At 44.9% G+C, this 23,495-nt stretch overlaps 3 protein-coding genes across 3 annotated transcripts; 1 reads left to right on the top strand and 2 right to left on the bottom strand.

Annotated features, from left to right (window-relative positions):
• LOC8077171 lies at positions 61–2,932 on the top strand. Its single transcript, XM_002453315.2, has one exon. The coding sequence runs from the start codon at positions 999–1,001 to the stop codon at positions 2,670–2,672; it is 1,674 nt and encodes a 557-aa protein (XP_002453360.1). The 5' UTR covers positions 61–998; the 3' UTR covers positions 2,673–2,932.
• LOC8077170 lies at positions 7,648–10,379 on the bottom strand. Its single transcript, XM_002451567.2, has 2 exons — positions 10,037–10,379; positions 7,648–9,604 (listed from the first exon to the last, which is right to left on the bottom strand). Exon 2 carries the CDS (start codon positions 9,319–9,321, stop codon positions 7,993–7,995), a length of 1,329 nt encoding a protein of 442 aa, XP_002451612.1. The 5' UTR covers positions 9,322–9,604; positions 10,037–10,379; the 3' UTR covers positions 7,648–7,992.
• LOC8077169 (putative E3 ubiquitin-protein ligase LIN-1) lies at positions 11,230–16,069 on the bottom strand. The gene is made up of 7 exons (XM_002451566.2): positions 14,892–16,069; positions 14,639–14,780; positions 12,714–13,687; positions 12,475–12,619; positions 12,144–12,395; positions 11,715–12,024; positions 11,230–11,603 (listed from the first exon to the last, which is right to left on the bottom strand). The coding sequence occupies exons 1-7, from the start codon at positions 15,941–15,943 to the stop codon at positions 11,494–11,496; spliced, it is 2,985 nt and encodes a 994-aa protein (XP_002451611.2). The 5' UTR covers positions 15,944–16,069; the 3' UTR covers positions 11,230–11,493.

Genomic DNA, 23,495 nt, shown 5'->3' with positions numbered 1-23,495 from the left:
CTCAAATGATGTGGACTTGGAGTCTAAATAAGACTTGGAGTCTTATTTTTTTCTACTTCTTTCTTCAATAAATATGCTGCCACATCAGCAAAATACCATAAATAATATGTAATTAATTATCTTGGACTCTGTGATAGAGTCTTGTATTGTGAGTGCTCTAAGTATGTAAGTACATTGTTAGAGAGAGATTGGAGAAGGAATCCTCGGAACACAATTTCTTCCCAAATGCAAATGCTAATGGAAGAGGCACCCCAAATGCAAATGCCACCTGCCCCAGGTTTGGGTGCAACCGTGCAGAAGCAGAGCCAACCACTGCACCAGTCAGCTCCATCATGGCTCGCTCGCTAGCAACTCCGGCCTCCCTTCCCTGGCTGGCGAGTGGAGTGAGGCAGAGGCAGGCCGAGCCGAGGGGGCGGGGGCGGGGGCGCCCTCCCGCTGCGGCTGCTTGCTTTTGTTGCCTTGCTCCCGCTCCAATTTATGGCGATTTAATGCCCACCAGCGACAGCGAGAAGTTGGGCGCATCAATGGCGTCGCCTCCCCACACATCCAAATCTCACACCTCGTAGCTACTGCTAGCTTCGTTCGCCCCCTTTGCTTCCTTCTTCTTCCTCCCTCTCCAGTCTCCAGTCTCCACCTTGGGTTTCTTGGCGCACCACACCTCCACACTCCCCAAGAAATGCTGCTCTCTTTTCTCGGTTTTCCATTCCACCGGTACCAGCCTTGCCTCGCCTTGGAGCGTTGACATCTCTGCTGGCGTGCGCTCTGCTCTGGCCTGCCATTAATTTCCCTCCCGCTTGGCGCTTGCTGCTGCTGACCGACGGCAGCTAGCCAGTCAGGCACGAAATCGAAGCGTTCCAATTCAAATCCCCTTCTTGGCTGTCTGGTTTTCGCTGCTGACCGAGGGCAGCTAGCTCAGCCCAGTCAGGCACGAATTCGCTTTCGCTGCGAAAGCAAAAAGGATTTTTCTGAGCTGAGCGCTCGACGACGAGGCCGGAGGCATGGTGGCGGAGCCGTTGGTGCACAAGGTGCTCTCCATGGCGGCGACGACGACGACGTCGTCGTCCTCCTCCAAGAAGGTGCGGACGTCGGCGAGCTCCAAGGGCGGCGCCGAGGCGGCGGCCGCGGCCGCGGGTGACGGCAGGGTGGGCATCCTGTCCTTCGAGGTGGCCAACGCCATGTCGCGCGCGGCCAACCTCTACCGCTCGCTCTCCGACGCGGAGGCGGCGCGCCTGCTGGGCCCGCTCTGCCTCGGCTCCCACGCCGTGCGCGCGTTCGTGCCCGGCGACGACGCGCGCCTCCTCGCGCTCGCGCTCGCCGAGAAGCTGGACGCGCTCAACCGCGTCGCGGCCGTGGCGTCGCGCCTCGGCCGCCGGTGCGCGGCGCCGGCGCTCATGGGCTTCGACCACGTCTACGCCGACCTCCTCGCCGGCCGCTGCTCCGACGCGGGCGCGTTCGCCGTCGCCTCCCACTCCGACGCCGCGTCGCTCGTGCGCAGGCTCGACCGCCTCGCCGCCGCCACCGCCGCGCTCTACGCCGAGCTCGAGGCGCTCACCGAGCTCGAGCAGTCGGCGCGGAAGCTGCCCACCGACGAGGCCCGCCGCGCGCTCGAGCAGCGCACGCGGTGGCGCCGCCACGACGTGCGCCGGCTCAGGGACTCGTCGCTCTGGAACTGGACCTACGACAAGGCCGTGCTCCTGCTCGCGCGCGCCGTCTGCGCCATCTACGACCGCATCCGGCATGTGTTCGGCGACCCCATGTTGGGGCTCGACTTGCTGGCCATGACCCGGGAGTCAGGGCAATGCGACCAAAGCCGGCAGCTCTCCGGTCCAGTTCCCGTCCAAAGCAATCTCGGCGATGGCAAATCAGGGCCGATTTGCAGAGTCGATCAAGATATGTCGCGGCCAGTGAGTTTTCGGTCAAGTTGTGGAGCAAGCCCGAGGAAGATGTTCATGGAGTGCTTGAGCTTGAGTAGCTCAGTGTCATGGAAGGATGGGTTCGAGGATGAATTCTTGGAAGATTCCAGCTGCATTAGCACAATCAGGTCAGGGATGCTTGTGCCATTCAGCAGCGAGCAGGGGGTATCCACAACCACAACGCCATCTTCCAAGAGTGGCAGGATTGGCAGAAAGGCACGGTTTGGTCCCAAGAGCACGGTGACATCACTTGCGCCGCCGTCCACAATTGGCGGCTCGGCTCTTGCACTGCATTATGCAAACATTGTCATCATCATCGAGAAGCTGCTCCGGTACCCACATCTTGTTGGTGAGGAGGCACGAGACGACCTGTACCAGATGTTGCCATCGAGTTTGAAGGTGGCATTGAGGAAAAATCTGAAAACATATGTGAAGAGCATGGCGATCTACGATGCGTTCCTCGCGCACGATTGGCGGGAGACGCTTGAGAAGACACTGGCGTGGCTGGCTCCGATGGCTCACAACATGATCCGGTGGCAGACAGAGAGGAACTTTGAGCAGCAGCAGATCGTGTTGAAGGGGAATGTGCTGCTGTTGCAGACGCTGTATTTCGCTGATCGGGAGAAGACAGAGGCAGTGATCTGCGAATTGCTTGTCGGCCTAAATTACATCTGCCGGTACGAGCAGCAGCAGAATGCTTTGCTTGACTGCTCTAGCAGTCTCGACTTTGATGATTGTGTGGAGTGGCAACTTCAATAGAGCCAAAGCAAGGTCAGGTTTCTGCTCAGTTCCATAGTGACAAGTGATATGAGACAACAAGGGTACTTGTAATTTGGTTTTGCTTGTTTCTCTTTTCCTTTTTCCACATTGTTTTTGGTGTGTTTTGCACATGAGATCATCATCTATTGTTAGATGAAATATAGAGCTTTGTCGACTCGAATCTAATTCCGGCTGTACATAATTAATCATGTTGAATCCTTGTGTGAAGCAACCTGAAAGCAGGTTTGTTACTTAGTAAACTTGCATCAAATGTGTATGATTGAAGATGTTTTCAGCGATTAGGAAAAAAATGCGGCATCGTAATCTAGTCAGTCAAAGAGCTAGTCCTATGTTTAACCTCTAGTATATGGAGTGTTGAGGAAATGAATATTAAGTCAGTACCTTAGTCATTTGTTTTTCGTCAGCCTAGGACTATGCAAAAAGGCACATCTGGAAAAGCTAAGATACAATGTAACTGTGTCACATAAAGGTGTAGCATTAGCCACTAATTTAGAAAGTATAATAGTATATCAGGGTAGTAGTTGTTGAAGCTAACCCACTCATCTCAAAAGGGAACTATATCATTTTCTGCTTACCTTAAAGCACTGGTTTAGTTGGTAGGTCTATTAGTTTACCATCTCTGAAGGATTTTCCACTTGTTGGTCATTTTGTTGCTAAGAAAATACAGCTGATGAAGATAGCAAGACATTACGATAAAAAAAAAAGATCCAAGAATAACAAAGCTTTCAAAATTGAAATGAGTCATGAATCAACCTGCTATGCATGCTGAGTTGCTGACTTGAGCTGTTGAGTGCCACTCTGCACCAGGGCTCTCAATCGTTTTTCAGAGGGCGGCATGCATGTATGCTGCTCGTCTGACCATGGAGCAAGTAAATTTAGTGCGGTAATGTTCCTGGTCCTTTTTCTAGGTTGATGAGAACAGCAATTTGTAGCTGCACACTGATGACATACTGTCTCTGATTTTCCACTCCCTGGTCTCTCTCTGCAAGAATTTGCTGTGCTAACATGCAAATTTGTTTTCATCAATGGGCTCCATCTGCTTTCTCAGATTGCAAGTGCTCTTCTTGCCCTCAGTTACATCGCATTCGCGCCGTGTTTCGTTGTATTGCATTTTACTGTTGAGCAAAATTGTTGATTCCAGCAACAGCAATACATATTACTTCACATATCAAGTCGATTTTGTGGAGGTGCTATGTGTGGATGCTGTTTGCCTTTAGGGCTGCAGACTTTTTCCTTGGTCTGCGTTGTCAACTGCAGCATTGCCAGCATCTCCCATGAAGCTTTTGCTAATCATCAAATGACAAATGACAGCGCCATTGGCGGACGCACGAGGGGGGCTGGGGTGGCTGCAGCCCCCCTCTTGGGCTCAATTTTTTTAACAGGTTTTCTTTTTTAGCAAAAGACCTCATGTATTTAGTATTTTTCTATGCTTATTTTATGAATCTTTGTCTTTGAACACTTTGAGTGCATATTGAATTATCAATCTTAGCTATATCTATTATGCCTTGTTTAGTACCTAAAATATTTTGCAAAATTTCTCAGATTCCCTATCACATCGAATCTTGCGGCACATGCCTGAAGCATTAAATATAGATAAAAGAAATGACTAATTACACAGTCTACCTGTAATTTGCGAGACGAATCTTTTGAGCCTAGTTAGTCCATGATCGGACAATATTTGTCAAATACAAATGAAAATTCTACTATTCCTATTTTGCAAAAAAAAAAAATAGAACTAAACAATGTATTGGGCTGAGCGAGCAAAAAAAAAATTAGCCTATACTATTTAGCCTCCCTCTTGATCCATTTCTGGATCCGCCACTGGACAGCGCCTAGAGTTAGTACTAGCAAGACTTGATTAGGGTTGCCAGGCGTGGTTGGGGACTGATGGGCATGCGCATGCTTTGCCAGTACCACTACTGTCCCCTGTGGTCCGAGCTGGGGAGTTATGGTTTCTGTTACCCACCCTACAACCGTGAGAGGCAGGTACAATGTACGGATTGGATGATCATATCGGATCCATCCGACCCGTGCTCGGATTGTTTTCACAATCCTAATTGATTTGTTCTTTCCTGACGTTTTTGTGGACCATGGTCTGGGATCCTACTTGGGAGGTTTGAATTGATCCATCCAAAATTCGAAATTGATAGTTACAGCATTTCTGAATTCCGGGGTACCAGCACACTGATGTTAGATTGGGAAGAGGCAAATTGGAGAGGCATTATCTCGGGAACAGCAGCTGGTGGCGGCGGCAATTGGCAAAAGCTCGAGTGGTACCAGCACTGCAACTGTGGGGCGTTGGCGGCTCAGCGGCTCAAAAGGCTGTGTCAGCTTTGATCCGGGAGTTGCAAAGCCAGTCCACCCACTGGCGGAAATCCTACCTGACAGTCGTATAGTATGGACCACAAAACGAAGGGAAATTCAGCAGCAGTTTTCCTAGAGGCCTCTTGCTCCTGCAAGCTCCAAGTGAATTGAAAAGATTTTATCACAAAAAAGTCAATTTTGTTACCAAAAAAACATTAGTACCGTCTACTAAAATTAACGAAAATAAAGATCATGCCATGCAAATACCACAGATGTGCTGTAACTGTAAGCTAGCATTCTGTTTCAACGAGCACAAGGAAATTTCAACAGTTGCATGCTTCAGGGCAGCACAAATGCTATCACCAGATTGGCAATGTCCATTCACATTCTAATACATCACTTGTGCACAGCACCGAAAGTACATGCAGTACTTCCCATGAAATGTTCAGAATGGTGCTGATCCCCCACTGTATAGAAAAGAACGGTGCATGTACAGCACATCCAACTAAAGCCATACAGGCGTTCAAGGTGTGCCATTAGATGACAGAAATTCAGGCATTTCCTTTTCAAGACTCAAGATCACATAACAATATGGATTGTTCTACACTGGACACCCCGACGACTGGACCTGGTGACAATGGAACCAGGCTGATGTTTATATGAGAGAGCAGATTGGCCAATGGGAATAAGAGGCACCCAAACGCTACATCCAAATGCCACCTGCCCTTCAAATTGAACTCAATGCAGCCTGAAGGGGGCGGAATCTACCAAGGCATTGGTGAAGGACTACAATTCTAGCAAGGCCTTCTGTTATGTCTGTCAAGAGACTATATAGTGCTTGGCCCCTGTGCGTCAATGTTTCCTTGCTAAACCCAGCAGCATGAGCCAAGAATGGCACTATCCAGGAACCCACGAGCCAAAATGTGGCAATCCATCAAATCTTTTTTTCACGAACAGGGTTCCCCCGTGTTTTATTAAGACGAAAGGAGTTTTGATGTTACAAAAAGCTGTTAGGTCTGCTACTTTCACTCGTTTGCGAGTGGCAAGCGAGCATATTAGCGGAACAACAACCTAGAAAGAGCAGAAAAGTACTATACGGCGTTTGTTGGCACGACACTAGTGTTGTGGAAAAACGCCCTCTAAATGACCGCCACTGGCGCGGGCGAACGTCCGCGGTGCGCCGGGGGTACAGATGCTGGCCGCCTCCCGCGGCGTCCTGGAAACAGCTCGCGCATACCCTCGCGACTGGAGGGGTCAAGAGGTAGTTTGAAGGCGACCTGAAATTCCTCGAACACCGCCAGGTCAGGCTCCTCAGTTGGGACATCCTCGCCGAGCTTCTTCATGAGGATTTTCCTCGCCTCAGCGTCAGGCTTAGAGGCACGAAACTTGCTCTTTGCCGCTAGCCGTGCACTCCTCTTCGGTATGAGCTCCGCGTCTAGCCTTTCATCAGGACCACGCCTTGTGATCCTCAGACGCGGCGAAGCAGAGATGACCGGAGTCACGAGAGGCACAGACATTGCATTGATGAAAAAATCTATGGACTCCACGGGCCCCGGCTCGGTGGGCGGTGCGGTGTTGGTGTTGTGCCCACCTGAGGCAGCCCAGTGATGGAGAAGTTGAAGTCCCCAGGCCCTGGCACGGTGGGCGGTGCCGGATCAGCAGCAATCTAAATTACAAATGTGTCATTTCTTCTTAATAGAACATTTCATTTGAAGTGCTAAGATCCTAAGTGATCATTATATTCATGAACACCTCTGATTTAAACTACTTGTGAGGGAGAAGACATACCATAACTAAATACATAGATGTTTGTGCAAAATTCTCACTTGTACTGTACGACAGACAACAAAGTTCAGGTGGTCAAAATCCTCAAGTGTTCTGTATAAAATACAAATAGAAACATGCTATAATATCTGCTAAATCCTACAGAAGTCATGACTTAGTATTTCGGAGTACTGTAGTAAGATACATGGTATATGCTTTAGTGCACTGGCTCATGAGGTGTCTCGAACTGAGAAATGAGCTGATTCGAGCTAGACTTTTAACTCGTTATTACACTACATGTCGAGACAGTTCGTTAAACACTAAACCCTACTAAACTCGTTATTATTTCTACTATAAGCCCAATCCACAGATAATGAAGTTATCTGAATAGGAGGACAATTGGTCGCCATAGTAGTACCCCTTAAGTAATGTATTCCTTTACTAGGTTAACAAAAAGTGATTACTGAGCCCCAAATTAGTGACAACAGATACAATTCAGTCCCATCCAATTCTGTCAAAAACTTCTTCTAGATCTCATCAACCAGAATTTTACAGCCAGCCAACAATATTTTTTTCTTTCATAACAAATCAGCATCTTACGACCAACCGAACATATTTTATGAAAAAGCCTAGCTGGTCTGTAAAATACACGCCATTCTGTAACTTTCAGACACAGTTCAAAAAGGATTAAATAGGGTAAGAATGACATTGCGTCTACATTTGAACCGGGGAATAGAAATTTAGTCATATTCTGGATAGAAAACAACAAAAATCTCCAAATGACCTTTCCACCCACCCACCCTTCTCACTGCAAGCATCTGGTCCTTTTTGCAAGGAGGTTACTGCATTCCGGCCGAAAAAAAAACTCAGAACATAGCAAACCATCTTAAAAAACACACACACACACTGCAAGTGAAAAAATACACTTCACATGAATGTATAGATCTGATTCTGAAACCATAAAAATAAAAGGTCCCAGATAAACGAGCCATCACACAGCATTCAGCTTTACAAACTACAGACTGCCCAACGCTGTCAACGCTTTTCAGCACATCTATCGACAGAAAACTCTTGGCCAGTCTTTCACAAGTGCGGCATGTGGGTTCTAGCTTCAAACACAGAGGCACAACAAATTAGATGCACATACTTGTTTCCTTTGTCGATATAAATGAAATCGGACAAGGACTTCCTCACATATACAACATGTTCAGTCAAGTGCTATGAGTCAAAGTCAGTGGCATGAGACGTTATTTGTTCCATAACTTAACCTTTGCAGGCTTGTATCCGACATATCTGTCATCCATCTCTGCGGTCCACCATCATCGCCCATGACATTGTATGCATACGACGAAAGCCCAATGTTCTCACCACATGAGCTCGCCTTTCCTAGGTTATATAACCTTTCTGTTCTGGACAGCACTACGAGGTTGGAGAATGTTGAGAAGCTATTGCCAACAAACACATCTGCTCTCGAGCACACCTCAAAGTCGATGGCAGACTTTATAAGATATGGCTGCCGATCATAGATGTCAGTAACTCCAAGTTTCTTCTTCTCATAAGCAACCATACCCACTCTCCACCCACTGGTTATTGAATCATCTTCAAGAAGGCTGTCAGCTACCGCAAGATAAACAACAAGCGGCCGACGTAGATCAGTGATCTGTGAGACCTTATGAATGATCTCTTCTTTACTACTGCAGATTTCATGTGACTTGGACCGCTGCTCCCACTTCTTGCAATGTATCATCCAATCTTTTTCTATTCTCATGTGAACAGCAACATAAGGTACAGGCGGATTCGTTGAGCCATCTCTCCTCAGCTTACTATGAGAACTCCCAGCTTCATGCCTTGCTCTTTGGCCTGCCTCTCTAATCTTGGATATGACCTTAACCACTTCGGTTTCTATCTCAGGAACTAAGACAAGGCAATCGAAGATTTTGGCATAGTCTTTGACTGGCCAGTGGTCAGGCCACAGAAATGGATTTTTCCCAATAATTTCAATGACTTCAGAGTCATCCGCATTGCTCCCTATCAATTGCTGCAGTTGATCCAAATCTCTGTCTGCCGTCCATCTTCTACCAGTCCCCTTTTGGAGTTTGAAAGGCTCGGTTCGATTTGAAACTTCTGAATACTGAGCTAACCTTACAAAGCCATGGCAACGCGCATTGAACTTGTTAAAGTCGAACACCTTGTCAAAATTGATAGGCTGCAACAAGTCAACCTCTTTGTAGAAGAGAGAAGCACTCAAGCTTGGCATGAGAAGGGATCTGTTCAGGAATCTTGCAGTCAAGCATGCTCTGGCAAATGCAATCTTTTGATTGTTCAACCCCCATATGATCTGTGGGACCTCAAGAAACTTGTCTCGTCTAATTCTAGGAAGCAAGTCAGGGGCTGTTGACTCGTAAAATTCTTTCTTCTCAGATGAATCTATAGCAAGAAACGGAGACACAATTGCTCTCAACAAAATGAGGACAATCACTATCAAAAGGCCTTTACAGATGACAGGCCTTGCGGGCATGCTAAAGAGCTTGAGATGCTTAAGCTCAAGTAGAATGTTCATCGGACCAATTGTTCAAACTATTCTCATGCTTTTAGCACAACCATGTAGAGTATGTCATTACCAACACCCATGGTGCATGATAATCATTTATCTTCAAAAAATTTCAGATGAAGAGAAAGCTATGCTGCAATTTAATGGAACCAATAACCAAACACACTTCAATTGATAACTTCACAAATCAACTCCGACCAGTGTTGGCAAGTTGGGATCTTTCAAGCACTAATATCGGCATACTTGTTGACATTTCTCCATGAGCAATTCAGTACATGCTCGATACAAGAGGCTGCAAATACAGAGGAAAATAAAAAAAAATCAATCTTTTAGCTGTTATTGATTTCCATCCCTGATATTAAAATTTCATTTCTAAGAAAAAAAAAAGGTACGACAGAAAGGAGCATTTTTTTCCCCACACTGCATTTACTAATGGATATTAGTATGCACAGGAGCTCATAAATGAACTTATATGAGCTAGCATGGATTCTGCACAGGTCACACAGAATCCCATGGATCACAGGACCCATTTGAGCACTTGTGTCGCACTGAACCGGGCGGCCATAACTAACTGGAGTGGCAAATACCATCAATTGAGGATGTGCTGACACCAATTGGATGGGCTATTGCAGAAAGATTCATACTCGAGTCCGGAACAGACAAATAGTACAATACCAAAGCGAAATGAACGGCACCCAATAAATTAGTTTAGGGGGTTGCTCACCAGCAGTAGAAATTAGCACGGATGGGGCGAGGAGGAAGAGCAGGATTCGCTGGCCATCGCGTGGCTCCTCCTGTCGCCGGCGGCGACCTCTCCGTTCCACGGCGAGCTCGTCCGGCAGCGGGAGAGGCGGAGTGTGACCAACAGCCACCGGGGCGGAGGGCGGCGCGAGATCTAGACGGTGGAGGCGGGTCCGTGCCCCGCGGCACGGCGGAGGCGGCGGGGGAGAGGACGGCCGGCAACAGCGGAGGAGGCCAATATCGCCGAGCGGAGGAGAGGTCGCGCGTGGGGGATTGCGGGCCGAGCGGAGAAGAAAGAAAAAAAAAACGTGTGATGGTAAATTTTCAACATCTAATGCTCGAGAGACGAGAACGCTTGCCTTGGCTAGGCGAGCTCTCACTTGGCCTTGTTTAGTTTAAAAAAAATTGTAAAATTTTCCAGATTTTTCATCACATCAAATCTTGCGTCACATACATATAGTATTAAATATAAATTAAAAAATCTAATTATACAATTTACCTGGAATTTGTAATTTACAAGACGAATCTTTAGAACTTAGTATATAATTAGATAATATTTATCAAATACAAACAAAAGTGCAATATGCGCATTTTACTAAAAAAATTTGGAACTAAACAAGGCCTCAGTCATCGAAGCAAACAAGCCTATATTCCTCGCGATAAAAAGATTTGACCAGCCACAACCCGCAATAAACGGGACAGGATCTTAGGCTCCATTTGATTGCCTTTGGTAAACTTTAACGTCTGTCACATCAAATATTTAGACACATACATAGAGTACTAAATATAAATTATTTATAAAATTAAAAATATAGTTAAAGAGTAATTTGCGAGATAATTATTAAATAAAATAAAATAATATAGCCTATTAAACTTTAACAACTTCAACCAAACACCACCCTTAGCCACGAAGGGTCCTGGAAATTGCTATCTTAGCTGCATTCCTTGGACCGGAATGGCTTTGTTTCATTTTTCAAGTTGGACCAGTCGACCAGAGGAACCGTTGAATTAGTCGTTAGACGAAAAGCACAGCTTAGCTTTCCGCAAACTCATTGCAAATCTCCTACAGATTTGTGTCGCTGATGGTAATCCAAAGGAGTGTCCAACAATTTAAACAAACTTATGCAACAAAAGCTTCATATATATATCTCAGTGGCCTTAGAAAGATTGATGATGTGAGATCCGATAGGCACGTATTTTTTCACTCGAAACATATCAGCACAGGAACAATGTACAATTGAAGAAGGAAGCCATTTGCAAAGCTTCTTAATTTAACAGCGAAAGCCAAAGTCCAATACGAGGGGAAATGAGCTATAGGGCTTTACATTTCAACAAAACAATTTGTGTACAACACAGTGGTGATTACATTTCTCGCAAAACAATTACTTCCAATTACATGCTGGTGTGTAGTGGCTCTTGGTTGCTGCGGATCTGATCATGTTATCTGCAGCAGGCAAAGAGGAGCTCCTTTGCTGTCCACGTCACCTCAGCAAGATCTTGGAGTGACTCGATGGTTTCTTTCTTCAGTGGGAAAACTTTCTCCATGCATTCTGTCAGATTAGGATTTAGGAAAGGTGAGCTTAAAATGACCCAGCTTGCAGAAAGATTGCAAATGCAAATTTTTTTAGGTCACAAGGTCATTACTAGTTTTGCAAGCGTACCTGGATGTCTCACAACATTCAGCAGTGACAGCGAAGCAAGTACCCTCTCCTCCAAAACTCTGTCATAGCTTAAGCTATCTAAAAGATTTGACGCGAGAATGGAGCATGCTAGAGGCTGGAAATCGTTGCATCCACGCAGCGGTGAGAGGGAGCTGCTCATCCATGCTATAGTGATGAGGCACGATCGACTCAGATTCGGGATTCCATCAGATATGCAGTTTGACAGTGCCATGAGGAACCTTTTGTCCCCACTCTTCAGTAACATCAAGGCAAGTTTCTTCAGCCGTTCTTCAACTAGCTTTTCTTCTTCCTAGTCATTAGCGCAAACATGATGGTTTAAAAAACCAAACATAGGGGGAAAAAACAAAGACCAAATCATAAGTAAGGTAATCATAAATTATAGTTTTTTTTCCGGGTGTTTGAACGTACCGCTCGAACACTCTTATCTTTGAATATTTCCGATCTCCTGAAGGATTCAGAGAGGGAATCATCTAGACCTGCTCTCTTTAGTAGCCATGCTTCTGCTATGGGTTCTCCTGAAGTTGAAAACCGCCCTGCCAAGATTAAAAGAGCTCGAGCACACTGTTCCTGGACCTTTCTGCTCTGTGAACTGTGCTCCAAAGCAGCTATGATGGCCTCGATCGCTTCCTCTCTGTATACGCTGTACTGCAAAGGATCACCCTGCAAGAAAGCTTCCATATGGGAATTGAACAAATACCAAATACATTCCCGAGCAAAGGAGGAAATTTAGAGGTGTTACCAGGAGATCAAGCTGAAGTAACATGATAGCTGCTAGTGGGTGCTGGACAAGAGGAGCCTGCTGGAGATAGACTAACAGAATATGCATTGTATTTAAGCACCCACTGTTTTTCAGCTCCTTGACGAACTCCACAATTTTGGTTGTTCTGTTTGAAGAAAGAAGAATTAGTTCAATCCCAGGAGTGTTTTAGCGTAGTTTTTCAGAATACTTATGTTACTAACAACGGAGAAGTATGTCACCTATTAAGGCAGACGAGTTCACTCATCAAATTAAGGGACGCGGCACTAGCTTTCTTCTGATTTCCAACGAGAAGTTGAACAAGAGGCTCCTTCTTCAGATTATCAGCTAAGTAGTGTCTACAACTGCCGTCAGCTTGAATACATGTGGTCAAGAGAGCGATGCAGTGTCTGCTCTCGCGAGCATCACCAGCTTCGAGCCTGCTGATAAGGAGGTCCAAACCACCGAGAGCAATCATCTGCTTTGCATTCTCAATGTTTCTGTCAACATCAAACCCCATAAGGAGCTGATCTAGAAAATAGAATGCAGCTATTTTCGGGGCGCATTTTACAGAAAACAGAGATTGCATCTCGTCACCACACTCCAATATGTGCAGTACAAGCGGAATCCAGTCCAATGATAGCATCTGCTTAGCTTTAGGCTTCATCATATAAAGCACTACAGCTGCCTTCAGGAACAACTCGTTGCTTCTCAGGAGTCTTAAGAAAACCTCAAGCTGTGGATCCGCATTAAGCACAAGCTGTCTAATCACCTCATTCCCCAAAACCAACTTTCCCATTATCGATATAGCTGACTCCAGTACAGCATCGTCTTTGGAGGTAAATGTAACTTCGAGAAGACCTTGAATAAAAGAGGCACATGACAGCAAGTTTACAAAATTTGGGTCCCCATGTGAGGTTGAACATGCTCTGGCAACTTCATGCACAGCATCCTCGCATTGCCTAAGGCTGTCCGAATTGGATACCACATAAATTGCTCGTTCCAGAGTCATTGTTAGCTCATTGCTGTCTAGCTCTTTCTCGACAGACACAAGTTCTTTCTTTGCTGTTTTGGGATGATTGATAACATTCCTGCTTATATCACCTTGACAGGAGAATAATCGAAAAGAGTATGATTTCCGTTGTGTAGGTGCTGTTTCTAGAATAGCACCTTCTTTCCGAGAGCGGGAATGCTTTTCCTGGAGCCCCATTTTACTCTGTCTACTCAAAAAAGGTTTAAGTTAACAAACTTCAAAGGTATATGCAGGACTAAACAATTCACATTCCGTGAGAAATGAGTTAGATGCATAACTACACAGTCTGAAGACACACAAATCAAGTGAACAGTACGATCAGACAAATAGGAACATGTACTACAAAAGATGCTTATCAGCCACCAAGAACAGTAACTTAAAAGACTATATAACAGTGTTATTCTAAACTCTAAAGTAAGAGAAGAAATTTGCATTGTCAATTTAAGATATATGTTAATCCTAAGAACTTGTTTAGTTCCCTGGATGAAAAGTTTTTTGGTACTGTAGCACTTTCGTTTGTATTTGTCAATTATTGTTCAACCATGGACTAACTACGCTCAAAAGATTTGTCTCGTAAATTACATGCAAACTATACAATTAGTTATTTTTTTTATCTATATTTAATGCTCCATGCATATGCCGCAAAATTCGATGTGATGGGAAATCTTGAAAAAATTTTGGATTTTGGGTGTAACTAAACAAGGCCTAAATCAAGATCAAATGGGCCATAAAGGACAGAATGTTTCTCAGTTCAGAAGCAAACTTTTTGAACCAAACAGTTCAGTGGATGCTAAAAGTAGGAGTCTACCACAAGGCTACAACCAACCATAAATAACTGAGAGTATTCTAGGAATATATGACCAAAATTTCCTAGGCCCCACGGCATAGAAAACAAATATGATATGTACTGGGATCAAACGGCTGTCTGTCTCCTTGGCACCACTTTAATTATTTTCAACTGCAAACAGTAACCACAACTCGTCACTTGTCTAAAAGATAGATGCCAATACTAGTTTGACACGCCAACAAACACATTTTACTAAGAGGCAAACCATTTTTTTTTTTTTTTTGCGAACGAAGAGGCAAACCATTTAGGAGTAGTCATCTGGAGAAAGTAAGGAACTGTTGACTCACATGAGCAAGCTTCTCTGTCTTCAAGCCCACTGAATTATGATCCAATTCGACATCCAAATCTAGAACTAGTCCAGTCTCATCGTCCAGCTTTGAATCTTTGACATCTTCTTGCTTGAGAGCTGTGCCAAAAACCGCATTATACCTGCAATCAGAATTCAGATAACTCTGAGAAACTTGATCTTGTATACTGACGGACTGATGACAAACTGTTCAAACTTGTTTCCAATGCAGTCTGTGGGAAAGGTTCACCCACAAGTCTCTATTGATGGAGGTCCTGTGCACCGAGGCCGAGTTCTTCTCGCGCCCATCGAAATTCCTGGGCATGGACGGCAATGGCACCGATGGGACCGGAGGCGGCGCGGCGGCACCTGACTTGAGCCACTCCTTGTAGTACATAGCGAACTGCGCCGTGCCACTGTCCATGTGATCGTTGTAGAGCCTCTGCAGGGTCTTCATCCTCCTACACCGGTCGTCGGCGTCCCAGCCAGCGACGAGGTCGACCTCCTTGGTGAACCAGACCTTGAGGTGGAGCAGGTGGGGCAGGAAGACGTGGTCCCAGAGGTCCGGGAGGAGGTCCCTGCGCGCGAGCCCGGGCGCGTCGGCGAACACCTGCATGAGGTGGCGCGCGGCGACGCGGTCGTTGCGCTCCATCTTGTAGACGACGGCGAGGTAGAGCTGCGCGCAGGCGGCGAGGTGGGAGTTGGGCACCCCGCATGTGCGTCCGCCGCCGCCGCCGCCTTCCCCCGCGGCGCCGGGGCGCGTCGAGTGGAGCGACGCGACGACGCTGAGGAGGCGGATGGAGTTGCGGAGCGAGCGGATCTTGGCGTCGCGCGGCGCCTGCGCGGCCGCGGAGCCGTTGTCGGCGGCGAGGCGCTCGATGCTCTCGATGCCGAGCTCGAGGTTGGCCAGCACGGGGCGGCCCGCCGCGTCGTCGTCGCCCGCGGCGGCGAGGCACGCGGCGCACTTGTCGCGGAGCGCCCGCCTGAAGTCCGCGTCCCTCAGCAGCCTCCCGGCGTACGCGGACAGCACGGCCACCACCGCGCCAGCGGCCTCCCCCTCCTCTGCCTCCCTCGTCTTCGTGGTCGTGGCCACCGGCGGCGGCGGTGGCGGCGACGCGTGCCTGCACGACCTCGACCTCGACCTCGACGACGCGCCGCGAGGGCGCTGGGGCGACGACCGCCCGAAGGTGGCGCGGCGCGGGGCCAGCTGCGGCGCGTCGTCGTCCTCGTCCTCGTCGACGCGCTCCCGCGCGAGCAGGTCGCGGAGGGAGGACGGCGTTCGCGGCGGCGGCGGCGGCGGCATCATGGCGCTTGGGCGGTTGCTGTCTGCTCTGGACACTGGAGCATCCGCGACTCCGCGTAATCGCGCCCGTGCGCTCCCAGTGCCTCTCCTCACTCTCTTCTCAAGGCTCAAGCCATTGCCTTGCCTTTGGGTCGGCCGGTCGGGTAGTAATGGGCGGAGGCGCTGGCGGCTGGCGCAGTTAAAGCCCGGGCCCACGGATGGCAGCTGGGCCCCACCGGGCCACGTACGCGCGCATGCAGGCGTGTTCTGTTTTGTGCACGTCGGGTAAACAGTGAAGCGTGTGACGTGAACAGTGAATTCAATTCAGGAGAGGAGACGGACACTGTTGGCGCATTGTTGTTCTGAAATTTTTTATCTACTCGGGAAAGACAAAGTTTTTAGGTATCATAGGTCTTGTTTAGTTCTATCTAAAATCTAAAAACTTTTCAAGATTTTTCGTCGTATCGTATTTTATGGCACATACATAGAGCATTAAATATAGATTTTCATATAATTTGTAAGATAAATTTTTTATAAGCGTACTTAGTCCATATTTGAAAAATAATTACTAAATATAAATGAAAGTGCTACACTAGGAAAAAAATAGATCTAAACAAGGCACAATATATTTATAACTATAGCAATTAATATCTAATTATAAACTAATTAAACTTAAAAAAAATTGTTTTGTAAAATACATATAAACTGTGGAGTCAGTTATTTTTAATCTATATTTAATATTATATAAATAAAAAATAAATAAATATTTAATTTGATGAGGTGAGAAGTTTTTGGACGAAAACTTTTTTAAAAAAAAGGGCCTCACTCGTCACATATAGCACACTCAAACTTCACTCGTGCTTTTTACTCATGCTCTCATGCATGTACCCGCTTTCTCTTTGAGGACTACTATAACCTTGTTTATGGTGTGCTAAAAAAATAATGCGCTGTTAGGTGAGATGCAGCGTTATACTTATTTGGTTCTTCATTTAGATGTGTTATAAGTTAAACATTTTAAATTTTGATCATTATAATATAAAAATAATATATACATTAACAATGCAAGATTTACGTTTATACAAAAATAATTTCACATGGAGTGACATTTTATTTATGATAATAAGATATTACAGAAATTATTGTTCGTCATCAAAATTGAAAGAGAGTGAGAGTTGCTATATTTTAGATGTCTGAATTTTTAGACAACAATCTCAAACATTACGTCAAAATTCATATTTTTTGTCATTTTTATACACAAAATAATTTCACACAGAGTGACATTTTATTTATGACACTAAGATATTATAGAATTTATTGTTCGTCATCAAAATTGAAAGAGAGTGAGAGTTGCTATATTTTAGATGTCTGAATTTTTAGACAACAATATCAAACAGTACGTCAAAATTCATATTTTTTACATTTTTATACAAAAATAATTTCACACAGAGTGACATTTTTAGACAACTTACAAGAGACAATTCATATTTTTCTGTAGCCAAACATCGACAAAATTACATGTTGCTTAAACAAAAAAAACTAGACACTTAATATAGCCGAAGTGGAATCGTAAAGATTTGACTTGTAATAGCTCTAGGTTCTATATATTGTAATGATCAACCAGGGTACTGGTTTTATCTTGCTTCACCTGTATATGTGCCATGTGCGTATAAGGGTACGAGGTTTCCCTTGAAGAAGGCAGCATAAAGCAAGCTAAGTGCACCTACTTGCGTACCTTTACATACTCAGTTTGAGCCTTCAGAGTAACACTATAGCTAATTAAGAGATGTTTGCTTGCTAGCCATAATCCACCATAACTAACTTTAGGTAAGTGTGGCAAGCCACAAAAGGTGTGGCTAGCAAATTGGTTGCCACACTTTGTCATGCCTAAAGGAATCTTGCCACACTTTTTTACTCTATGACATGTGGAGTTTTTGTCCAAAAGTATTATGACATGTGGAGCCCAAAAGAATCATGCCTAAGCTTAGTTGTCAACCAAACACTTGTCAACTTGGTCAAACTTGCCTAAGGTAAAGTGTGGCAAATTGTGGCTAGCAACCAAACAGCCCCTTAATCTGAGCATGCTAATCTTTTTTGATTGATCTATATCTAGCTATGCCTCTCTTTTCTCCCACTATCTATGCAGGCTACTATGTAGCCCCAAACCCAAGTCATCAGTACACGAAAACCTTCCTTCTATGACGATAATCCTCATGATGATACAAATTATTGTCATATAATACAACATAAAGGTCTCTGATGTCATAAATTCCAGAAACATCGGCACTATATATGACAATACATTTTAGTTTGTCATATAAAGGTAGCAAAGGTTGTCATGAAAATATAAATCCCAAGTAGCTGGTTGATGGTACCAAATTTATGACGATACTTAGAGTTTTTATGTGACAGCAGTGGAGGATCTCTAAAATGTTCTTTCAAATATGACGACCGCAACATCAATTTTCCTCGATAGGAGCTGGATCCGACTCATGACCATTGACCTATTCCATTTGCTCCCCGTCTCTCCACCAATGACGGCGGCCTCTAGGCCGAGCACACATATTATGTGATAGTTTTATATTTTTCACATTATGTGACGGTTTTCCCTTTTTCATATTAGTGCATATCCCTTGCTTCCAATCATCCCAAGAAGAATCCAACACCAAAGATAAGGGCCATGAGCCCCCCTCCCACCAAAATACATCCCAAGATTTCCATCGCTCCTTCCTCCTCTAAGAAAGACACCACAAAGACCCAACATCAATAATGGCATATATCACAACAACAATAACAATTTAGCAATAAGACATGTAGTGAAAAAGAAAAAAAACACTCACCTAAGAAATTAAGAAAAATTCCTAACATGACTCGAGCTCTCACACCTTTGCATGATTCTAATAAGCTCAGACATCCTCAAATTCTTCATATGCTTATATATTATCACTTAGAGGTTAACAAGCTTATTATGTTGTGATGTCTATGCATGACTAGTGCAAGAGGAGAGAGAAATGGCGGAGTTGACAGACAAAAGATGGAAGATTTTGTGCAAGTGCCATGTAGATGTGAAGAATACATGAAAACAAATGAAACTTCAAAGTGTGGGATTGTAAGAAAATAACTTGCCAAGATGGGTTTATTAAGATCTTATCTATATGGGGGCTCTCTCTATATTTTTTCTACTCATCGTCACTATACTACATAAACGATTTTTAGCAATGACACCATCCTTGGACAGAGGCGGCTGAATTCTAGCTTCCCTAGAGAGCCCTCTTCGGATCACACTAATCTAGTTATCTCTATAAATACATTTCTAGAGGCGGCTAACATTCTAAAAAATGGTAACTTCTAGAGACAGCTAAAAATGCCACCTTAGAGAAATGGAGATTGTTTTTAGAGACGGGTAGGATTCGCAAGCACCTTTAGAAATACATTTCTAAATGTTTTCAGTAGACATTCTAGCCTCCAATCTTCCTCCTTAGGACAAATATTGTAGCCCAGAGAGAAAGGTAAGGGAGCATGGTCAACTTTTTAAGAAATACAAAAAAAACCTCTTAGACTAAGGTTTTGCTTTTGATTTCTTTGGAGGACGAGACTCTTGAAGGTAAGTAAATGATACTTCTAACATCTTTTTACGGGTTTAGTTGTAGATTACTTGCTCATGATTAGGTTTTTGATTCGCTTTCTCTCTCTCTCTCATGGTGGTTTAGGCATACAAATGAAGTTTTGAAGGTACTGGTTAAATTTAGTAGGAGAACAAGATTCTAGCCTTATTTAGTGACCATGTCTTAAGTTTTATAGACTATATTAGTTAGTTTTTGAATAGGCATTAGATCTGAGTTTTTGAATAGGCAATAAATCTAGATCTAGCTGTAGAGTTAGTTTTTTTGCTCAACATCCATAAATATTTTTGTTTTTGGAAGATGATTTTTTTTGACGGGATGGAAGATGATTGAGTGTATGAATAATGGATACATTATTTAGTTAGTTAAGTTTTCATGGTCTATCACTTATTTCCTAAATAGGGATTTGGTTTGCATGCATGAACAATATAACTTTAAACTTATATTAATATATAGTTTCCAATTAACTAATTTATTTTAATCACATTGATTATAGATTCTTTAGCGTTTATGCGCCCCCATTTTAAAGCAAGATAGTGATTTTGTCCTCGTAGAAGTAGAGGCGGCTAGGCCTTGCAAGTTGCGACATCACGAGAAGGTATCTAGCGCAGCTTGAACGTCAAACGCCACATAATGGCCAACTAGCTAGAAGTGTAGTCTAGAACACACACACGGATCTCTCCAAATTAAAAGATTTAAACACACAGGTGCATGCGCACGCATCCATGCATGGCCCATGCGTGGATGCATGCATGTACGTCGATCGTACGTACGCACATACCGACTAAACAATGCACGGTCATCATGTTAACATTGATGTAATACATGCCAAATGATACGCCACGCGCAAACGACAAACATGTGAGGAGGGGTGGTTGGTACATGGTACCCGTCATCGATCACTAATTAATAAAAAAACCAGTCAAAACTAATCCTATAGCTAGGTATACTACGTACGCGATCGAGTTGGTCGTCCTTGTGAAGCGTGTGAAGCTACCATAGGTAGCTGGAGACAAGCAGCAAGCAGACAAGAGGCTCTTGCATCGCAATTTCGTATACCAATGTGCCTACTCTTGATCAGCATATCATATCGGTGAGGCTGTTGCATGCTGTCCACGCACTTGACACTAGTCTAGAGCTGCACGCACGCAGAGACAGTTTGAGCTGCTGCTGGACTCGAAGCCATGTTGCTATATGTTTGTTTGTTACCACGTTCAGTGGTTTGTCTGCTTGCATTGCTATGCATTGGCTCGGCTGGGACTGGGAGCCTGATCGAGCAGGTGAGATCAGGATTATTCAGGCATTGATGGGTGATGGCTGATGGGGAAGCGCCAAGGAGGACACCTTGATCGGGTCCCAGCGGGCAGCAGCTCCACTATAGTTAGGCCTTGTTTAGTTCCCACCAAAATTCAAAAAGTTTTCAAGATTCTCCATCACATCGAATCTTGCGGCACATGCATGAAGCACTAAATATAGACGAAAACAAAAAAACTAATTACACAGTTTGTCTGTAAATCATGAGACGAATCTTTTAACCCTAGTTAATATCAGATTGAATAATATTTGCCACAAACAAACGAAAATGCTACCGTAGCGAAATCCAAAAAAAATTTTACATGTAAACAAGGCCTTAATAACTAGAGGTGTCCAGAGAAATGAATTCAAACATTTGGAGGGCGCGCCAACAACACCTGGATGATGTACATCCTGAATGCAGCCTAATACATATACACACTTCCCTCATGAACCTGAGCAACATCTTTGTCTCGTTTGTGCTGTCCGTTCCAAGTTATAATTTGAATACTATACAATAGCTTATATTTTAGTACCAATTTTAAATGCTTCACTTATACGAAATTTAGAACGGGAAAGTAGTTTGGTGGCAAAGATAGATGCAGTAATTTAGGCCTTGTTTAGTTCCAAAATATTTTGCAAAATCGACACTGTAGCTCTTTCGTTTGTATTTGACAAATATTGTCCAATTATGGACTAGGCTCAAAAGATTCATCTCGTCAATTTCGACCAAACTGTGCAATTAGTTTTTATTTTTGTCTATATTTAATACTTCATGCATGTGTCTAAAGATTCGATGTGACGGGAAATCTAAAAAATTTTGCAAAATTTTTTGGTAACTAAACAAGGCCTTAATTGTGTGTGAAGCAGATTCCGTGATGGTTAATTTCTAGCAGAGGCGCGCTATGAGTTACTGATGCATCCGTCGTGATGGTTAATTTCTTGCACATGAGTGTCGTCTGACGCTTGCCATGATGATGCCAAGTTGCGGAGGAAACGACATGGGGGGGAACGGATCGCCAGATCGCAGGGGAATCTAGGAGGCCTTTTCAATTTTATTACAGCTCCGTGTTCCGGTCCGGGGACGACGCGCGTGGCATGCATGGCAATTGGCCACTGGCAACTGGCAAGCAGTCACCGGCGAACCCGTGACCCAAGCCGGCCGGCGGCGTTTCATGCAACGGCAACGGCCAAGTGCGTGCGAGATCGACGTCGAGACCGAGGCCAGAAATGATATACTAATTAAACTACGTGACCATATGATCCAATAGGGGCTTAGCGGATATATGGATGCGTCGTCGATCTGGTAAACGGATTGGACACTCTCTTGTGCAGACGCCATGAACAGGGAAGGATATAGCGGATTTGGATTTGGATGCGTCGTCGTCGATCTGGTAAACGGATTTTGGACACGCTTGTACGCAGCAGCCTGGCTTATCCATTTGTTTAAGCCTGTACTGTACTCCTATTTACTACGCATCATCTGCCCAGTGATATATATAATCCCGACAATGTACATGTATACGTACGTACAATATACTACACGCGAAAAGCTTGTCAAGTCATAACTTTTATTATTAATAATTAAGGCAAGCGCGACGATGTGTAGAATAATGCCTGGAGAAATGAAGATGACAATTGAGATATATATACTCCATCCATGTAGAATGTAGATGCACGTACGGTATACTACCACGATGCAACATGGATGGGAGTGGATGAATGCAATCAATCGAGCGTGGACCGCCGAGGCATCCGTCTCGCTTGCTTTGCCCTTTTGCGTCGTCTCTCGATCGATCGTCTCCTTGTCCGCAGCGGCCTCCCTCTCCCCTGTCGTCCCCGCGTCGTCTGATTTGATCTGAAGGTGTCAGATCCTGTTCCCGGCCGTTCCATTTCCATCCGCGGGTGGTCCTCATTCATGGGTGACTGGGTGAGTGAGAGCTCACAGCCCTGCAGGCAGGTAGTATATATTCACTGTCTGAAACTGTCGATGCATTCCATCGCTCGGTGAAAGATACAACCGTATTTAGGCCTTGTTTAGTTTTCTGAAAATTTTGCAAAATTTTTCACATTCCCCGTCATATCGAATCTTTTGACGCATGCATGGAGTATTAAATATAGACGAAAATAAAAACTAATTGCACAGTTTGGTCGGAATTGACGATACGAATCTTTTGAGTCTAGTTAGTCCATGATTAGATAATATTTGTCAAATACAAATGAAAGTGCTACGGTGTCCATTTGCCAAATTTTTTCAGAACTAAACACGGCCTTATTTTTTCTCTCATAGTCATGGCCAAATGATACGGTCGACGCCCTCTGTTGCTGTCGCAGTGAGTCGCACAGCATGGGTGTCTGATCGCCGGAGGAGGACACGACACAGCCTTTACGCCGGTCTTCAAGGCCCCAGCTACTACCGTCGATCGGCGCGGGGCCGGGGCGGATGGATCGATCGGAATCGGACACTGCCTTGGCTGGAGGGAGCTTGCATTGGCCTACCAAGCCTGTGCCCCCCTGTCCGGCCGGGTCCGCGCTGTGCCTCCCGTGGCCGACGGCCATCGGCGTCATTTGCATTTCCAGAGGATGATTTGATTTGTGATTCGCAGCCAGCGGCGCTGCTGCAGGTAGATTCGCGGTACGGTACACACATGTCGTCATGGCAA

This window comes from Sorghum bicolor, chromosome 4 (assembly GCF_000003195.3).
Source record: "Sorghum bicolor cultivar BTx623 chromosome 4, Sorghum_bicolor_NCBIv3, whole genome shotgun sequence".
In the NCBI taxonomy this organism is placed as follows: domain Eukaryota; kingdom Viridiplantae; phylum Streptophyta; class Magnoliopsida; order Poales; family Poaceae; genus Sorghum; species Sorghum bicolor.
This window is presented reverse-complemented; position numbering and strand designations above follow the sequence as displayed.

What these genes read in the sequence shown, in the direction of transcription:
- LOC8077169 (XM_002451566.2), bottom strand. Translation starts at nt 15,943, where the DNA reads ATGATGCCGCCGCCGCCGCCGCCGCGAACGCCGTCCTCCCTCCGCGAC. An exon ending in ACCTCCATCAATAGAGACTT is followed by an intron (nt 14,781 to 14,891) that starts GTGGGTGAACCT and finishes TTCTGATTGCAG; the next exon opens with GTATAATGCGGTTTTTGGCA. An exon ending in AAGATAAGAGTGTTCGAGCG is followed by an intron (nt 12,025 to 12,143) that starts GTACGTTCAAAC and finishes GCTAATGACTAG; the next exon opens with GAAGAAGAAAAGCTAGTTGA.
- LOC8077170 (XM_002451567.2), bottom strand. Translation starts at nt 9,321, where the DNA reads ATGAACATTCTACTTGAGCTTAAGCATCTCAAGCTCTTTAGCATGCCC.
- LOC8077171 (XM_002453315.2), top strand. Translation starts at nt 999, where the DNA reads ATGGTGGCGGAGCCGTTGGTGCACAAGGTGCTCTCCATGGCGGCGACG.